The sequence below is a fragment of the Oncorhynchus nerka genome, linkage group LG3, assembly GCF_034236695.1.
Source record: "Oncorhynchus nerka isolate Pitt River linkage group LG3, Oner_Uvic_2.0, whole genome shotgun sequence".
NCBI lineage: Eukaryota > Metazoa > Chordata > Actinopteri > Salmoniformes > Salmonidae > Oncorhynchus > Oncorhynchus nerka.
In genome coordinates, this window is record NC_088398.1 from 63,506,623 (window position 1) to 63,525,731 (window position 19,109).

The following is a 19,109-nucleotide window of genomic DNA, read 5'->3' on the forward strand; positions in this document are numbered from 1 at the left end:
TCCGAGTCAATTATTTAACGTTAATTACTACATTACCCAGATTGCAATGCGACCCATTTTTTTTCTCTCTCGCGGGCTTAGTTTCAGTGTGGCGGAACACTTCGAAATCTCGAAATTCCCATTCGTTGTCTTCACAACAAAAATACCCTGAATACGTGTACTTGTCGCATGTAAACAAGGTACGTTATGTAAGTTCGCTTTGTATCCATCATTATATAATTGAAGCACAAATGTTGTCTTACTTGCCTGCCATGATAAGACTTTGTTGCAAGCTAGTTTGCTAGTCAAACCAAGGAGTTGTCAATGGAGTGGCAGGCACTAACGTTAACATTAAACTGCTAACTAAGCTGTTGTTCGACAACATTATAAAACACATCTGTCATTTAGCACGCAATATGTCATATAAGGTAGTTACAGGTACTTTACGGTTCAGGGATTTACAACTTATTGCAACTAGTGTAAAAGGCACAGTGGGCAAACTGTAGGTAGAAAGCTGTTGCTAACAGTCCTTTTAAACGGTCATTTTTGCCGTAACTAAAGCCTAACTACACTGTGACATTCCTAACTAGCTATATTAGGTAGCTAGCCACTTGATCGTGTATTCTGAATGATGCACGCCGCCTTATTATTGACCTGTCTCTAAACTATGGTTTACTCGGTTTAGCCCTGTCTGGAGAGTACTTTCATGTCATCTCCAGCTGGGTTACAGGCTCAGCAGTGCCAAACAAACTTCCTCTCCCGATGGATGCCAAGCAGCTCTTGTGCCGGGGTTATCCTGAACCACTCCCTAGACCTGGCTGAGTCTCTTCGACATAGCTCTGTCTGGGGGTCCCGGGACGTGGACGATTCCTTCGCCTCTCAATTCCTTTGTCCCCGTGTACATTTCCTTGTCCATGATGCTGAGTCTGGGACATAATTGAACAAACGGAACCAGCGACCTGGGGATAGGCCTGGAGAGATGGACAGTATGGAGAAGTTGGTAAAGCAGTCTCAAGACCTACCCTTGATACTCAAACTTGAACAGGTAAGAAAAAAACATTGTTGAATGGCTTCATAAAATATTTGAGAACAGTTTGGAATGGCTTGTCACTTCCAGGTAGGCAGGCCTGTCTAGTGTTGTACACCAGGAACATAAGCACTGCAGCCCATAGTGCTGTTATCTAGGCCTATGCTTTGTTGTAATTGAGGCACTGATTATTGATGTGTGCTGTATTTGGAAGCAATGCTTATTGGTAGTGTAATGTGCCGTGTTTCAGCTGAGGCAGTGGCAGCAACACATGCAGGAGCAACTGAAAGCCCACCAGCTGGAAGAGCTGGTCCATCTCCAGGAGGAGCAACAGAGGCTACTCTGCATGGTGCATGTGGCTCAACAGGACGGAGCAGGTACTGAAAATATAGTAGATAATCTATATCATCTACTGCATCCTTATGTAATACATGTATCACTAGCCACTTTAACTATGCCACTTTGTTTACGTACTCATCTCATATGTATATACTGCACTCAATACCATCTACTGTATCTTGCCTATGCCGCTCTGTACCATCACTCATTCATATATCTTTATGTACATATTCTTTATCCCCTTACACTTGTGTCTATAAGGTAGTAGTTGTGGAATTGTTAGCTAGATTACTTGTTGGTTATTACTGCATTGTCAGAACTAGAAGCACAAGCATTTCGCTACACTCACACTAACATCTGCTAACCATGTGTATGTGACAAATACAATTTGATTTGATTTGAAAACACGCTCACACTGTGTTCTTGCCATGTCATTGTTGTTATTCCGGTGGTATTACTCAGCAATCTGGATGGAGCAGGAAGCACCAGTTATTGAGTTTGACACCCCTGATTTAGACAAGACTGATTTCCCACAGATTACATAGAGACCTCCAGGTTGACGGGAGCAGACTGGAGAGAGGGAACTCTATTGGGGGACGCCCCCCTTTCTCAAAGTTCCCCAACAGCCCAGAGCTTCCCTATAGGCCCCAGTCTTCCCAGCTTTGGAGAGAGGGGCCTACCTTCCAACAGCCTCCAAGGGGCCAGGAGCAGGAGGGAGAGGATCAGGACCAAACACTGGGTTGGTAAAGTGCTTACTGGGGGGGAAATGTACTTACCATGACTGTGATATGTGGTTGTCTCACCTAGATACCTTAAGAGGGAGGCACTAACTGTAAGTAGCTCTGGATAAGAGCGTCTGCTAAATGACTAATGTGCCAAGGTGCTTAAAAGCATTTAAAAGTGCTTTTTACATGAGCATTGACTCAAACTCTGTCACTCAAACAGGGACAGAAGCATGGAGCAGTCCACACAAACATCAGCTGAGTGGGAATGCTGATCATATGGGTGATAATGAGATGGATGAAGTCATGTTATCCCCCATTCTGCTCCCTCTATGATTGAATAATGCAGATTACAGAGGAGATGACAGTGAACTAGACTCACAGGACAGGTAAATGTTTAATTTAATATTTGAGATAAATGTCAACATTTTTTATTTCACTATTCTCTGTCAGCTGACAGTACAGACTACAAAGAAGCGATTTAGCTGTGTGTTTATGCTCTACTCATTAAAGACCCATTAAACAAGGAATAGAGGGGCAGAAGCAGACATTTGAGGAGCTCCTGGAGGAAGAGCTGAGACTGGAGGAGCAGAGACTGAAGACTACCCAGCAGCAGCAGGTCAGAAACTAAACTACACTAAATATGGGCTGTAGAGCTCACACAAGTGACAAGTTTGAGGTTGATTCAGGTATGGTGGTTTTTGGAGCTACAGGACCATTCCCTTTTGGTGGGGGAATGCAGCATTGCTAATGCTAAGCTCTTCTCTCCATCCCAAAAGAGCCCAGAGGCAGTTGAGGGTGCCATTCCCAAAAGGGTCTTCCTGAGGCAAGGGGAGGGCCTCTCCAGATTCACCAATAGAAGCAAAGCCAACAGACAGAGACCCCAAACCCCAGGGGACCTCAGAACCCAAGCCCACCCAGAGGGTCAGTCAGTGGCCTCCCATACAGTGCAAGACTGCTGTGCTCAACAAGGCGAATAGACCCAGAGATCCCTGCTCACCCCCCTTGGACAGTGGCAGTCCAGACAGCAAGGCAGCGCAGACAGAGGCAGTGAGACCCGGAGTCCTGGGCAGTCACCACAGACAGAACATGGCGACACCTGACCTTCTGAGACCTAGGAATGTGATTAGTAACAAGGTGGGTGGGACTTCTCAGCCTGTGAGTAGAACTCCTGCAGCTGCAATTAAACAGTTTGGGCTTGAGGAGAGGACTGGGGCCCTGCAGAGAAATGGAAGTGGTCCATTGAGACTAGATGGAGCAGCAGAGGGAAAACCAGGTGTTGTTTCAGAGTATTCCTTTGAGCTGTCGTTTCAGGAGAAGCTGCAGCGCTGGGACTGTGACCGTCACAAGGAGTGTGTGGAGCTAGGAGAGTTTGAGCTGCTGGAGCAGGCAGCCGAGGAGCTCTCTTTCTCCTCCAACTCATCCTTCGTCATGAAGGCTTGTAATGCTTTTATACCTGTCTTTTTTTTATCATGTATGGCATTAACATTTTTGTTGTATGTTTCACAAATTAATGCTACACAATTGCTTAGTAAATGTAAACCTACAGGTGCTGCAGCTGGACCAGCAACACCCCCTCCATGGCAGCTGGGGGCACCACCTGCTACGCCTGTCCTCCAATCAAATCCCCCAAACCCTTGCCAACTAAAGGTATTCACAGCGGAGGCACCAGTAAAAGTGGCCTAGGAACAGGGACCAGCTCCTCTGAATCATCAGGAGTATCTGCTGTGAGGGCAAAGGAGGTTGTGATGAGGGAAAAAGGAAAAGCCACTGAGGAGGAAGATGAAGTGAGGGACCGCAAACATGAGGAAATCTGTATTTCGTTCCATAGCAGCTCTGAATTCGGGGATCAGGAGGAAGTAGCCCGACCGCCGTACCAAACTATATTTCCCAGCAACCCCTGCAGCTCCCCACATCCAGCCCTCCATACGACATGAGGTCATATCAGGACAGAGAGGGGGGCAGGGAGAGTGACCTTGATGACTCCACCCTATTGGAAGACAGAGAAGAGGGGGACCGCAAGGGTCGGTTGGTGTTTGATGACGATGACACCTGGAATGGCCTGGAGGTGGCTGGCAGAATCGTTGAGGACCCCATCAGAACAAAAGGCGCTGCTACAGTAAACAGCCACACTCACAATAACAGGGAACGACGTCTCTCCCCCAGAGAGGAAGCTGAAGAGAAAGGTGGCTGGGGCCGAGCTGGAGAGGGTGTCAATTATCACAGCAGCCAACCAGGAGCCAGATCCTCCTCCCGCCTCCCAGCTTATGGCCAGGCTGTTCCCCTCGCTGAAGCCCAAGACCCAGGCCCCTCCTCCACCAGAGCCTAGGAAGTCTGAGAACGGACCAGGTGAGAGAGAGTTGCAAACACACTCTTAACCCAGGGGAGCATCTCAACAGCAACTGTTTTCCCTTCCAAAGTTGGTAGCACCAGCATTAAACTGTGTGTGTGTGGGGGGTCAGGCCAGCAGCAGCAGTCCAGGCAGCTGAGGGAGAGAGAGAACGATTCAGGACAGAGAACACTGCCCTGGCCAGACTCCGACTGGAGAACGAGAATAACCAGGAATATCTCGGGTAACAACCATCTGGTCTGACCTGGAATGGGACGGTTTTCCTCTCATTCAAAGACATTGTTACAAAAATTATATTTAATAACCCCCATATTAAAATTATTAATATTGGGTATTCTATTCCAGGAAGGAGAGGGCAGAGTTTGAGCAGCAGAAGGCTGAGGAGCTGGCCAGGTTTGAAGAGTTCAAGAGGGAGGAGACTAAGAAGCTGCAGAAGGAACGCAAGGTGTTTGAGAAGCACACCTCCGCCGCCAGGGCCATACCAGATAAGAGGGAGCTCGACGAGATCCAGGTGAGACGTTTTAGTCATTTAGTAGACACTCTTATCCAGAGCGACTTACAGGAGCAATTAGGGTTAATTGCTTTGCTCAAGGGCACATCAACCAATTTTTCAGTGTCGGCCCGGGGATTCAAACCGGTGACCTTTCGCTTACTGGCCCAATGCTCTTAACCATTAGGCTAACTGCCGCAGACACACACACAGACATGTCTTGTATCCGTCAACAACCTTGCCCCCCGTCCCCCCCAGGCCCTGAAGCAGTAGCAGAGTTCCCTACACAAGGAGCTGAAGTGGAGAGAGCCGCTGGTCCACCACACACAAGCGTCTCCGACAGCAGATCGACTTGATTTATTCATGTGGAGGTATTGTTCTACATTGTGTGGTCTCTTAAACAGACAGTATCGGGGCATCCTAAAGAGGTCAGCCCCTACAGCAGCCGCAGCACCCGATCCCACTCAGTTACAGCTCTTTGACCAGTCACCACGACCACTCACACAACCTATCCCCTGTGAGTTAGGAATGCGCACAGCCTTCATCTGACATAAATCACTAGCCTTTTTAATTATTTAATGAAAGTACCTCCATGGCATAGCTCCACACTGCTATACACTCAGAGAAATTACATAACTGTATGTCATTTTAATAGGATTTCTGTGTATACACCACCATTGTTGTTGAGTGTTGCTGTGGTGTTTGAATGTACCCACAGAGGTTAACGAGCAGCAAGAGCTAAGTCAGGATGTCATCATTCACCCTGATGGAAAGGTGAGGGGGGGATGAGAAGCATTGGGAGGGAATTCTGTGAAAATAATTTTGAATTTAGTTTCACTCAAAGCAGGTAGTCTCAGAGCCATACATTATATTAAGAGTTCGGCCAGGTTTTAGAATGGAGGCGGAAGTGTCAATTATCACTAGCAACGGCTATGGAGGAGAAAGTGGAGTCTCGGAACGGTCAGACAGAAATGGCAGTGGCCCGGCTTCCTAAATACTGCACACTGAGTCACCTTCCTAATATTGAGTTGCACCCCCTTTTGCACTCAGAACAGAATCAATTTGTCGGGGCATGGACTCAAGATGTTGAATGCGTGGCACAATTGTCAAGTTGGCTGGATGTCCTTTGGTTGGTGGACCATTATTGATAAATGGGAAACTGTTGTGTGAAAAACACAGCAGCATTGCAGTTCTTGACACAACTGTACCATACCCCGTTCAAGTCTTGCCCACTCACTCTGAATGGCACACAAACACAATCCGTCTCAAGGCTTAAAAATCCTTCTTTAACCCGTCTCCTCCCCTTTATCTACACTGATTGAAGTGGATTTAACAGATTATTTTTTTAATTAACTAGGCAGTCATTTAAGAACAAATTCTTATTTACAATGACGGCCTAGGAACAGTGGGTTTAACTGCCTTGTTCAGGGGCAGAACAGATTTTTACCTTGTCAGCTTGGGAATTTGATCCAGCAACCTTTCGGTTACTGGCCCAACGCTGTAACCACTAGGCTACCTGCCGCCATAGCTTAAACCTGGTCAGTCTGTCATAGAAGGAGCAGGTGTGCCTAATGTTTTGTGCACATGACTCTGGATTGTATTCATGGATTTATTTAGTGCTTTTCCAGGAGCTCAAAGTGCTCTACATTGTATGTATGTGTTCCTGTTGAAGATGGAGAGGGTGCTGGCCTGTGGAGGGAGACTCATCATCTTTCCCAATGGGACCAGGAAGGAGGTGTTAGCGGACGGACTGACAGCCAATGTCACGGCTGACCAGAGAGTGGTGGGTTATTGACAGTGACCCTTCCCTGGCCTTAGTGCATTAGCTCAACACCTTTCTTAAGTGGGATATTAAACTTACATGAATCCCAGATCGTTGTGTGTGGTCCTCTTACAGATCTACTATGCTGATGCCCAGACCATTCACACCACCTATCCTGACAGCATCGAGGTTCTGCAGTTCCAACAACCAGACTGGTGAGATTTGATGGAAACATTTCATTATTATACTTGACTACCTCCTCCTCCACCACTTTGTTCTGACCCGAAACATTTCCTTTTGTAGTGAAGCATTTCCCTGATGGCCGTAAGGAGATCACGTACCCTGACCAGACAGTTAAGAACCTGTATCCAGATGGGACGGAGGAGTGTACACTCACTGATGGGACCATCATTCAAGTTAACCTGTAAGTCCACACCTATCTACCACGTTCTCTACATTGACATGCATCTGGACAGGTAAAAGCTCTTGATGAAGAGTTCCCAATCTGTCTCTTTCATGAAGTCAGTGGTTACAAGGGGTTTTGTTCAAGTAAGGCTCGTATTTTCACCACTGTTCTCCTCTCCTCCAGGGATGGCAGTAAGGAGATCCGGGTCCACACAGCAGACTATAAAAGGAGGGAGTACCCAGATGGCACTTTGAAAACAGTTTATACAGATGGCAGACAGGAGACCCGCTACACCACCGGACGCCAACGTTGTCATGGACAACAGGCCCTAGGACTGAATCATTTGTTTCGAAAAGTTTATTTTAATGTGGTGCGAGTGTCTTTTTTATGTCTATTTATTTTAGCTGATTGTAATTTCTATTGTAAAATACATGTTTATCAAATCCCTGTGCATACATTTAGGGAGTGTATTAAAGAGTCAGACACATTGAAGCAGTTTTAAATGAAAACTTTAATACTTCTGTACCCTTCATACAGACAGAAAATAAAGTACTCAGCTACATTCTGCTCAAAACAAAATGTTAGATTTGTATGTACTGTATATTGAAGGCAGCATTCTTACAATGCAGAAGGAACAGGGAACTGAAGAACCCGTCCAATGTCACAGCAGATCTCTGAGGGGGGGGGTCAAAGGAGAGAAAAGGTTACTTGATAACGTATTCAGACTTCACGTCGCTCTCTTGAAGAAACAGATTACACTTCCTTTGAACACCGGAGTGCTATTACTGACCATACGATGCCGAGAGGCCTGGGGTCCTGTTATGTGCTTTGTCACTGATATTCACACTGTTCATTGTCTAATGGAAAACTGCATAGAATGGATGGCGGAAGATGTATACATGCATAATGTCCTGCATGTCATTGTGACAGCAAGGGGGAAACACAGCTACCAACTTTTAAGGAGCACCAGGAAGATAATTTCTGATATAGTTTAGGCCTATATGAATCCTACCTTGAAGGGGGTAGTGTATCCCAATATGCTTCATGTTGTATGTGTGTGCTTACTGTGACCATCGCTCGGACATTGGCTACTTAGGTAGCTACTTCCACGGTGTTGCCATTCATGCCCTCCCCATTGAGTATGTATGTATGGTTATCAATACTAGTTATTTCTTGTGTAGGAAAGTACTATCCTACTTGAAATAAAATTATGGTAGGAATGAAATGGCCACGTTAGTTATCCGGCTTATCAACTTGTCGTGCAGCCCAATCAGCCACGCAAAATTAGCTGATTTGCTTTCTATACACCCACTCCTTTCGACACATCTCGCTCATACTCCGGTCGCCATATTGGGCTGTAAGCGAAGCACATCTCATGAGTAGCAGACCCTTTACTTTATATCTGTGCCAATCAAAATTGCCTAGACCTAGTATCAAAGTTAGCCGGTTGTTAGCTAGGTAACATGACAACGTTTATCACACCAATAATTAGCAAAAAACAGCCGGTGACATGGTTTGTGAAATTATAAAATGCGTGCAAAATCATGCAGGAAGAAAAAAAGGTAACTTTGCTAATATGGGTCATATTTGTGGACCCATTTGGGCTAGACAGTGTTCTCTGCTATAAATCTGCACGCATGCCTGTCGCGAAGCGGCGCTCCATTTTTCCTCTGTCGCTCAGCGAACTTGAAATTGCAAAGCCTACTTAGACTGGCCTGTGACCTTGGTTATACCAGGCAATGAAATTATACAATGTATCAACTTTGCTCATTAGGGTCTGCATCCTTTCGCCTTCACAGCCAAATTATATTTTAAAAACTGCAGGAAGAGTGGACAGAGAGAAGCAGGTGAGTGAAGGCTGGTAGGGGATGCAGAGAGAAGCAGGTGAGTGAAGGCTGGTAGGGGATGCGGCTGGCTGATTATAGCTGCCACACGTGAGATGCGCCTGAAAGTGAACATTACTAGACTGGCGCAAGAGAGTAGTTGTTGCTTAATGAAAACAATTTATGAACAAAACTGACTTTATAAACAGCGGCAGGGCTGAAAAATGTGGTACTATCATATTGTACAAAGTGATTCAAAAATGTTGGTATCATGACGTTTTGGTACCGGTATACCGTGCAACACTACTCCTGAATGAGAGCCAAACCCACCTTTGTCTCTTGCTGTAGTGTCTTAGTCAAAGTCAGCCAGTCCTTTCTCCACCAGAGGCAGGTAGACCAGAGCTCCATCCTCGTCATACAGGAACACAGACAGCTCTGGTTCAGTGGCCTGAGACAACCAGGAAACAGCATTATCATAAAAACGTCACTATAGCTTCATTATCACCATTATCATAAAAACTACACTATAGCTTCATTATCACCATTATCATGATTGGCAGAGATGACCAACAGCACCAATGTTACCATCTCACAATGATCTAATTGGATGAATGGTATTTGAACAGTATACTGTTTATAACCACAATACACACATGCAACAATTCTGCTGTTATCGCCCTTGTTGAGCAGAGACCACAGTAACGCTGAATGCCAAAAATCCACTATCATAACCATGACCACACTTAATGTGTCGTCATCGTCTGTCCAGCTTTTTATGACTGCCACTGATATGACGGGGATAACTAAGGCAGATGTTGCTCACGGTAACGGATGCGGTGCAGCAGCTGTGCAGCAGGTCAATCATCTCCAGGGCAGCCTTCAGGCTCCACTCTGGCCGGTAGGACAGGCGCTCCTTCTCCAGGTTGTGGCGGGGTGGTCTGAAGCCCGCCACCCGCACCTTGATGGCCTTACAGGGAAACCGCAGGAGATGGGCCGGGATCTGACGCAGCCTGACGGGGAGAAAAAAAGACTCCGGTAACCAGAGAGGAAAAGGCAAAGCGAGAGGTTTTTACTCTGCCCAAAATCTGTCCACAAAAATGAGACAGACATTTTTGTATGGAGGTCAATGAGTGTGTCTAATTTGGTCAACACATTTTAAAAATTTGCGATGTGGGGCTTATTTGATCTAATAGAAGTTTTGTAATGGTTAGGTTGTAAACAAATACACTGATATAAATGGACGCACGTGGCATGCCGGCAACTTTGAAAAAAAAAAAATGACTTTTTGCCTGTTGTCATAGAGATAGAGGACTATAACCCATTTTAGCGTGGACATTGCCGTTGAGGAGTTCCACCATTTTAAAGTAGTCAACAGGGTGGGGATTCCTATAATTGGGAGCAATCAGCCAATGAAGAATAAGAAAATTGACTACTTAAAATGGAGACAGCCTCAATGGCACTGCCCATGCTGTCAGACACTATAATGGCACAGATACAAAGATGAGTAGTCTATCTCAAAAGATTCCCAACCAGGGGTACAAGGACTCATAAGACCATAGGCTTACTGGTAAAATGCACATGAGTAAATCAGGGGTACTCAGGGCAGACCACAATTCAGTTGGTGGTACAGTAACTGAAAAAGGTTGGGAACAACTGCTCTTGCTTTAAGGCCTGTTGTTCGCATGCCCTCTCATTGGCTAGAATGGTCCCACCTGATCTCGCCTCCTTTCGCCTGCCTTCCATCTTTGAGGATGTGTATTTCCATTGTTAGAGCGGTCACTTGACCATCTTGTCAATATAATAGACAATCAATCTGCACGAAAATGGGATTTACTTATGCTCCAATCTCCAGTAGGATTCGGCCCACAGTGAGATGTCTTACTTGTGTGTGGGAAGGGTGTCGTCAGAGCCAAAGTCCACGTGTCTGACCAAGATCTTAACAGGGTTGAGGCCAGCGAAGCCCAGCAGCTTGGCCCGGTAGTACTTCCCATCACTGTATTCTGCCAGACACGGGGCCTCTGGAGAGATGGATACACAGGATCAACAAGTCAGAACTTTACCACCTAGCTCGTTATAAGTCCCTGTTACAAGACCCTACGGAAATGTTTTAGTAAAAGCATTAAGTGTGAAGTTTAGTACATGGAAAGAGCTTGTGATCGTGTTGTGGTTTACCAATGGCGAAGTCCGAGAGCATGGCCAGACGGTCAATCCTGTCATGGACTCTCTTCAGTGCTTCCTCCAGACTCTCCCCACCAGACTCCACACAACTACTGCCATCTAAGGGATACAGGAACACCTGCAACACACACGCAGTAGAAAAAGTAGAAAGTGTTGCAAAAGGCATAACAAATCATTTCAGAATTGACATTACAGTTGGGTATGGAAGTGGTAGTACCTCGTTGGGGGTCCGGAGGTGTTTGATCCTGACCCGGAAGCGTTCGCCTTTCTCAGGCAGGTTTGGGTATGAGAACACCCTCGGTACTGGCTCTGGGTCCTCCAAACCCTGTACATAAGACAGGAAAACACAGCAGAGCAGTGGGGATAACTGACATTATCACACTCGATAAATAAATAAACAAATGTAATTGGCAAGTTATATCGCAGTGTGCATACTAGCAATTTCAAACAACATCTTATATACAGATGGCACTGAATAACCAACATACCTCTGTGTCAATGTCCCAGTCATCTAGATCTAGGTGAGATGACACCACCAGCTCGAGGAAAATCACAGATTTAGACAATTGTGTTGAATCAAAAAAAAAAGGGGGGGGGGGGGGGGTTGAAACAAGGGTAATACCCACTCCCACCTCCCTACCTCCTGCGTGGATGCAATAGCCTGGTCTACAGAGGCGTGTTGGTGGTGAACCATGATTCTGCTTAGAGTCATGCCATCCAGAGAAATCTGTACTGTCAGACAGCCCAGAGGATCCTCAGGCAGTTCCTAACACACAGTCATGTTTTTTGTTACATTTCATCATACATCAGGCCAGTGAGTCCATGCACAACTGATACAGGGCCTTGCCTGCAGCTTATAGTGAGACACCCACACTTACTCAAACTGAGAGGATCACCTCATTTCCCCCAAGCACTAACATACCATCTTTGTGTGTGTAGTGTCCACCTCACCATAATCTGCATGTCCACACAGCGGTTTAGCAGCAGCTCTTTCAGCAGAGCCACAGCATCCCACTGCCACGTCCTGCCCACCTGAACAGAGAGAGGGGAGGGGGGAGCAACTGTAGATAAAGGAGAGGAAGCTACTGCGATGGAACACAACAACCATGATTCTGAATCTAGTCCACTCACAGGGATGACTCCGTGCAGCTGGCAGGGCATACAGAGCTGGGGAATATCCTCACACAACACTGTGGGGTAGACGTGACACACGGGGATGTTCTCCACTAGACCCTGGTCCACGTAGCGCACCTGGAACACACACAGGTTGGGGTCTTGTAAGTTTTGTATAGACATCATTTGTATAAATTGTTCAAAATCCCAGTATTTATTTGTTCACAAAAAACGTGTCTGTACCTTAACGTGACCTCCAATGACCTCCAGCACCTCTCCTCTGTACCAGAGCATGTCAGAGCCCATGACAGCACAACCCAGGACACTCTTCCAGGTGTAGGGCTTCAGCCTGGGAAGGGTCTTTATGTGCTGCTGTAGACGCTCCCGCAGCTGCTCAAACTGACGCCCTGACAAACACACAGTAGTTACGCATGTACACTGAGTGTACAAAACATTATGAACACCTTCCTGATATTGAGTGTGTCACCTAGGGCTGTTATGATGACCACTGAATAATTTTTCTTAGATGCATGCCAGCAAAGCACAACACAATACAAGTGGCTCCCATTTTGGCTGTAGTGTTTGTTGCGTGTTCCGGTGAGGGTGTGCACTTAGTTATTTATCTCCGGTAATGTTCTCCGGGATTCTCAGTCTTAAATTTGATCGTTTATTTACATATTAGGGTACCTGAGGATTGATTAGGAACGTTGTTTGATATGTTTGGAAGAGTTTATTGTTAACTTACGGGATTCATTTGTATGCATTTTAAACGAGGGAAACCGGTGGATTACTGAGTCAAGTGCGCCAATGAAACTTACGTTTTTGGGATATAAAGAAGGACTTTATCGAACAAAAGGAACATTTGTTAAGTATCTGGGACCCTTGTGATTGCAACCAGATGAAGATCTTCAAAGGTAAGTGATTTATTTTATCGCCATTTCTGACTTTCGTGACGCCTCTGCTTGGTTGGAAAATGTATGTAATGCTTTAGTGTGCGGGGCGCTGTCCTCAGACAATCGCATGGTGTCCTTTCGCGGTAAAGCCTTTTTGAAATCTTACAAAGCGGCTGGATTAACAAGAAGTTAAGCTTTTAAATGATGTATGACACTTGTATTTTCATGAATGTTTAATATAACGATTTCTGTAATTTGAATTTGGCGCTCTGCAATTTCACCGGATGTTGTCAATGATCCGTAAGAAGTTAACCTGTCTCCTCCCCTTCATCTACACTGATTGAAGTGGATTTAACAAGTGACATCAATAAGGGGATAGCTTCCACCTGGTCAGTCTATGTCATGGAAAGTCTGTGTCAAATTGTGTATAACTCAGTGTATGTGTGTGGGGTGGGGGTGGGTGAGAGTGAGCGCAGGGGTAAACAGGAGTAGAAAGGAGAGTACCTGCGTGGTGCGTCATGGCGTAGATGAGGCCATCCTCTCCGATGGCAGAGATGGTCATCAGAGTGCGTCCACAGTGGGGCAGCTCAGGGGGGCAGTAGGCCTGTGTCTTCACCTTCTCTGGGAAGGGGTTAGTACGGGGGGCCGGTTTGGGCGGCATAGGGGCAGTGGAGACGGGTCGGGGAGAGACTGACCAGTCAGCGGGGGGGGTGGGGGGCTGGTTTTCTGTGTTAGGTGTCCTGTTTTGAAGGCCCTTGAACTTGGAGTCAGAGTCTGATAACTCCTCTAGTTTAGGCATGGGGGACACTCTGTAGCACAGAACACAGGGACAAAGAGGGCAGATACGTAGAGCCAACAGAAAGACATGGGTCATAGGAAACATATTATACTCAACTGTGAAACATATATCCACACACAGTTCTGTTACTCACTGTGGCTTCCTCTCTTTCAGAGCGAGGCCCTCACTAACCAGGAAGTCTGCGATGCTGACGTCTTGCCCGGCCCGGTTGGAGCAGTACAGAGAGACCGGCACCGGACGCTGCTCTGTGTTCTCCTGCAGAGAAGAGGAAAAGGCTGGTATAAAGAGAGATTCAAGTAAAACCATGGATGGTCTCCACTGAGCTGGTGAAGAACAAAGTGTCACAGTATTCAGATGATCTACTATTATATATCACAAATCCTGTCTATAACATACTGCCTATTTTAAACACATTTGGATCATTCTCAGGTTACAAATTGAACATTCAGAAAAGTGAATGTTTTCCGATCAACCCCGCTGCCAAGCAAATTCACCCTGCCTTTCCGTCTGTCGCCCTCTGGTTTTTACTATTTAGGTTTGAATATAACACCTTTGGCTACCCTCCATAAAACTAACTTCGCAAGTCCAGTCAGTAGAGTTAAAACAGACTTACAACGCTGGGATAGTCTGCCTCTGTCCTTAGCTAGCAGATCCAATCTGTTAAAATTAACATTTTACCACGGTTTCTATACCTTTTTCCAATGTCTTCTGATCTTTCTGCCAAAATCATTTTTTACCAAGTTGGATAGGCTCAGTCAATTTATCTGGGCTGGCAAATCACCTAAGATACGTAGAACAATACTTCAAAGGAGACAAGATGGAGGATTGGCACATCCAAATGTACTGCTTTACTATTGGAAAGCCAATATTCAAAAGATTGTGGTCTGGTGTAATGCTCCAAGTAACAACTGGTGCTCATTAGAAGCACACACCTGCCAATCATCCTCCCTTTCTGCTCTTACTTGTGTCCCACTGTCCTTCAAAGTACACTGGAAACCCCAATGCGCTCTCTACTTTGAGGATCTGGAGACAATTTTGTCAACATTTTAGACTTTTTGCCCCTTCTCCTCTAAGCCCCATTTGTAACCACTTATTTTAACCATCCAAACTCAACCAGGCTTTTGTTTTGTGGCAACAGGGAGGTTTGGTATGTTTCAAAGATGTATTTTTATATGGGAAGTTAGCCAATTTTAAAGATCGTGTAGCTAATCTTTTCCCCTATTTTCAAGTCCGTAACTTTGTTCGCTCTAATTTTCAGATGACTGGTGGGAGGAGGCCCTTCTTAGGGTTAACTCCATATCATGTGCTCGGTTAAGTTTAATTCAGTTCAAGGTCTTGCACAGAATTCACTACACCAAAGAGTAAATTCCTCCCAGACACAAATGACACATGATAGATGTTCAAAATCACTCCGATCTGCAGCCTTGTCCTCTAATAGCTATATTTGGAGTTACATCTTTGTTGCCTAGTCTCACTAAAAGTAAAGAAGGCGTTGTAGTGTTTGCTTCCCTTATAGCACGCAGGGAGATCTTGCTTAATTGGAAATCCTCCAAACCTCCCACTGTATTAGCCTGGTTAAAAGATCTGTTTTCGACAATTAAAGGTTGTTCTGGCAGCCTTTAATTTCCTTTTTTGAACAGTTGCCTTCTATTGATCAGGAGTAAGAATGTTGGCCAACAGGGGATATGAGATTGTGGGAGAGAATGGAGGGTATGTAGTGATATCTTTTATTTATTTTTGTGTATATATAATTTCCAATTGATGTTTTAATGTATTTTTGTATGTATGCTGCTTTTGTTAAGGGGAGGGAGGTGTTTCAATAAGTATAGGGGGATAAAAGGATGTATCTGTTCAATTTGTAATTTGTGTTTATTGGTCCAATAAAATATATATATACACAGTACCAGTCAAAAGTTTGGACACACCTAATCATTCAGGGGTTTTTCTTTATTTGTACTATTTTCTACGTTGGAGAATAATAGTGAAGACATAATTTGAGATTCTTCAAAGTAGCCACCCTTTGCACACTCTTGGCATTCTCTCAACCAGCTTCATGATGTAGTCACCTGAAATGCATTTCAATTAACAAGTGTTCCTTGTTAAAAGTACATTTGTGGAATTTATTTCCATCTTTAATGCATTTGAGCCAATTAGTTGTGTTGTGACAAGGTAGGGGTGGTATACAGAAGATAGCCCTATTTGGTAAAAGACCAAGTCCATATTATGACAAGAAGAACTGAAATAAGCAAAGAGAAACCAGTCTATCATTACTTTAAGACATGAAGGTCAGCCAATGTTAAGAATTTCAAGAACTTTGAAAGTTAAGTGCAGTTGCAAAAACCCTCAAGCACTATGATGAAACTGGCTCTCATGAGGACCTCCACAGGAACGGAAGACCCAGAGTTACCTCAGCTGCAGAGGATAACTTCATTAGAGTTACCAGCCTAAGAAATTGCAGCCCAAATAAATGCTTAACAGAGTTCACGTAACAGACATATCTCAACATTAACTGTTCAGAGGAGACTGCATGAATCAGGCCTTCATGTTCGAATTACTGCAAAGAAACCAATTCTAAAAGGACACCAATAAGAGGAAGAGACTTGCTTGGGCCAAGAAACACAAGCAATGGACATTAGACCGGAGGAAATCTGTCCAAATTTGAGATTTTTGGTTCCAACCGCCATGTCTTTGTGAGACACAGAGTAGGTGAACGGATGATCTCTGCATGTGTGGTTCCCACCGTGAAGCATGGACGAAGAGGAGTGATGGTGCTTTGCTGGTGACACGGTCTGTGATTTATTTAGAATTCAAGGCATGGCTACCACAGCATTCTGCAGCGATACACCATCCCAATTGGTTTACGCTTTGTGGGACTATCATTTGTTTTTCAACAGGACAATGACCCAAAACACCTCCAGGATGTGTAATGGCTATCGGAGCAAGAAGGAGAGTGATGGAGTGCTGCATCAGATGACCTGGCCTCCACAATCACTCGACATCAACCAAATTGAGATGGTTTGGGATGAGTTGATCCGCAGAGTGAAGGAAAAGCAGCCCAAAAATGCTCACCATATGTGGGAACTCCTTCAAGAATGTGGGAAAAGCATCCCAGGTGAAGCTGGATGAAAGAACGCCAAGTGTGTGAAAAGCTGTCATCAAGGAAAAGGGTGACTACTTTGAAGAATCTACAATATTAAATATATTTTGAATTGTTTAACACTGTATTGTTGGTTAACCTGTCTAGGACTGTTTAACCCCGTTCCGCTAGCGGAACCCCTTGCCAACAGCCAATGAAATTGCAAGACGCCAAATACAAATCAACAGAAATCTCATATATCAAATTTCTCAAACATACAAGTATTAGGCACCATTTTAAAGATAAAATTCTCATTAATCCAGCCACAGTGTCTGATTTCAAAAATGCTTTACAGCGAAAGCTCCACAAATGATTTTGTTAGGTCACCACCAAGCCACAGAAAAACCCAGCCATTTTCCAGCCAGAGAGAGTCACAAAAAGCACAAATAAGAGATAAAATTAATCACTAACCTTTGATGATCTTCATCACATGACACTCATAGGACTTCATGTTACACAATACATGTGTTTTGTTCGATAAAGTGCAGATTTATATTTTAAAAATCTCATTTTACATTGGCGCGTTACGTTCAGTAGTTCTAAAACATGCAATGATTGTGCAGAGCCACATGAATTCACAGAAATACTCATTATAAATGTTGATGAAAATTCAAGTGTTATGCATGGCTCTTTAGATACACTTCTCCTTAACCTGTTATGGCTGTATCCCTTTGTTCTCAATTTCCGCCTGAAGACATACCCTAATCTAACTGCCTGTATCTCAGCCCCAGAGGCAAGGATATGCATATTCTTGGTATCATTTGAATGGAAACATTCTGAAGTTTGTGGAAATGCTAATTGAATGTAGGAGAATATAACACAGTAGATATGGTGTAAGAAAAGAGAAAGAAAGAGCATACGTTTTCTGTTTTTTTATCGTTGTAGCATCATCTTTCACATGTACTAGAATAGCCACACAGTCAGATAGGATGCTGGTGATAATTTTGATGGATAACACAAGAGGGCAACGGTAGGTGTGCAAAGTTTCAGACTGATAACTTCAGGAATGGGTGAGCTACATGACATTTAGCATGAAGTCACCCAGGTGTCCCACACAAGTTGCCCAAATGTACCCAAGTGGCCAAATTTGTGAAATGACCTATAACTATATACAACAGTGCAAATAACTATATACAACATATCAAAAAGCAATTCTAACACACAAAAAAAAAAAAAAAATCTTAGAAAAAAACAACAAAAAAAACAGGGGTAGACCGTTAGGAAGCCCTCTACACAATATTTTGCTGCCTGTGCCATGTCCCATTGCAGTCTCTTTCTGCTGTAAAGCAGAGGCAAACTGAACAACTGGTGCAGGTGATGGGGATTTCATGTGACAAAGAACACAACGACGCCTCCATGCTTTACCCTTCTGGCCCTGTGGCACAGTCATGCCTGCAGTAATGAACTGTGGCATATGAACACCACTGGAGCTGGCAGAGGTAGAGGCGGCAGAATATGATGCAGTGGACTTGCTGTAGCCAGCAAGCTCCTGGATGAGCAGCTCCCTGAAGGCTAGCTGTGAGATGGGGGGCTGTCCACAGCTCTTGGCCATTTCCTTCTGGAGGATGAAGGAATTCACCACAGCAATGTCAATGAAATGGTAAAACAAATTCTTGTACCATTTCTTTGTCTTATGTAGAACATTGTAGTACCCTATAAGTGCGTCTGAGAGGTCCACACCTCCCATGCTCTTGTTGTAGTCCTTGATGACTGCAGGAATGGGGACATTTTTGGTGGTCCATGCCCAGTAGCGTCCTTCACACGCCTGACGACGTGATCGCCACTGAAGGACTTGTGGATAGTGGAGCACATCACCACCTCTCTGGTGTCCATCCACTTCAAACAGCAGGCCATCTTCACGGATCCATCGCTCAGCCCGCTTAGGCATGTCATTTACCTTGGTCTTTGGAAAGCCCACTCCGTTGTTCCGAATGGTGCCACATGCCCACACCTCCAGATTTCTCAGGTCTGCAAACAGGGTAGGGCATGTGTAGAAGTTGTCCACAAAGAGTTTGTAGCCCTTCCCCAGCAGTTGAAAATCCAATAACTCCATTAGAGTCATAACTAAGTCCTTTACCAGTCGCACACGTGT

The 19,109-nt window shown here is 44.8% G+C and overlaps 1 protein-coding gene and 1 pseudogene across 2 annotated transcripts in view; one reads left to right on the forward strand and one right to left on the reverse strand.

The window, feature by feature from the left end:
• The first annotated feature begins 54 nt into the window (after positions 1-54).
• On the forward strand, positions 55-7,654 carry LOC115112350 (centromere protein J-like; annotated as a pseudogene).
• rnf17 (ring finger protein 17) overlaps positions 7,569-19,109 on the reverse strand; it is a 35,641-nt gene continuing 24,100 nt past the window's right edge. Inside the window, exons 25-37 of one of the 2 annotated variants that reach the window (XM_029639324.2) lie at positions 14,015-14,136; positions 13,587-13,891; positions 12,433-12,596; positions 12,208-12,327; positions 12,028-12,108; positions 11,717-11,842; positions 11,565-11,615; positions 11,294-11,401; positions 11,071-11,194; positions 10,781-10,916; positions 9,722-9,908; positions 9,229-9,346; positions 7,569-7,749 (exon numbers count right to left, since the gene is read on the reverse strand). In XM_029639324.2, coding sequence (XP_029495184.1) covers positions 9,251-9,346; positions 9,722-9,908; positions 10,781-10,916; positions 11,071-11,194; positions 11,294-11,401; positions 11,565-11,615; positions 11,717-11,842; positions 12,028-12,108; positions 12,208-12,327; positions 12,433-12,596; positions 13,587-13,891; positions 14,015-14,136 — 1,620 coding nt within the window. In that variant the 3' untranslated portion in view covers positions 7,569-7,749; positions 9,229-9,250. Of the gene's footprint in view, positions 7,750-9,228; positions 9,347-9,721; positions 9,909-10,780; positions 10,917-11,070; positions 11,195-11,293; positions 11,402-11,564; positions 11,616-11,714; positions 11,843-12,027; positions 12,109-12,207; positions 12,328-12,432; positions 12,597-13,586; positions 13,892-14,014; positions 14,137-19,109 lie in introns of both variants that reach the window. The other variant, XM_065014546.1, reaches the window with a different exon arrangement.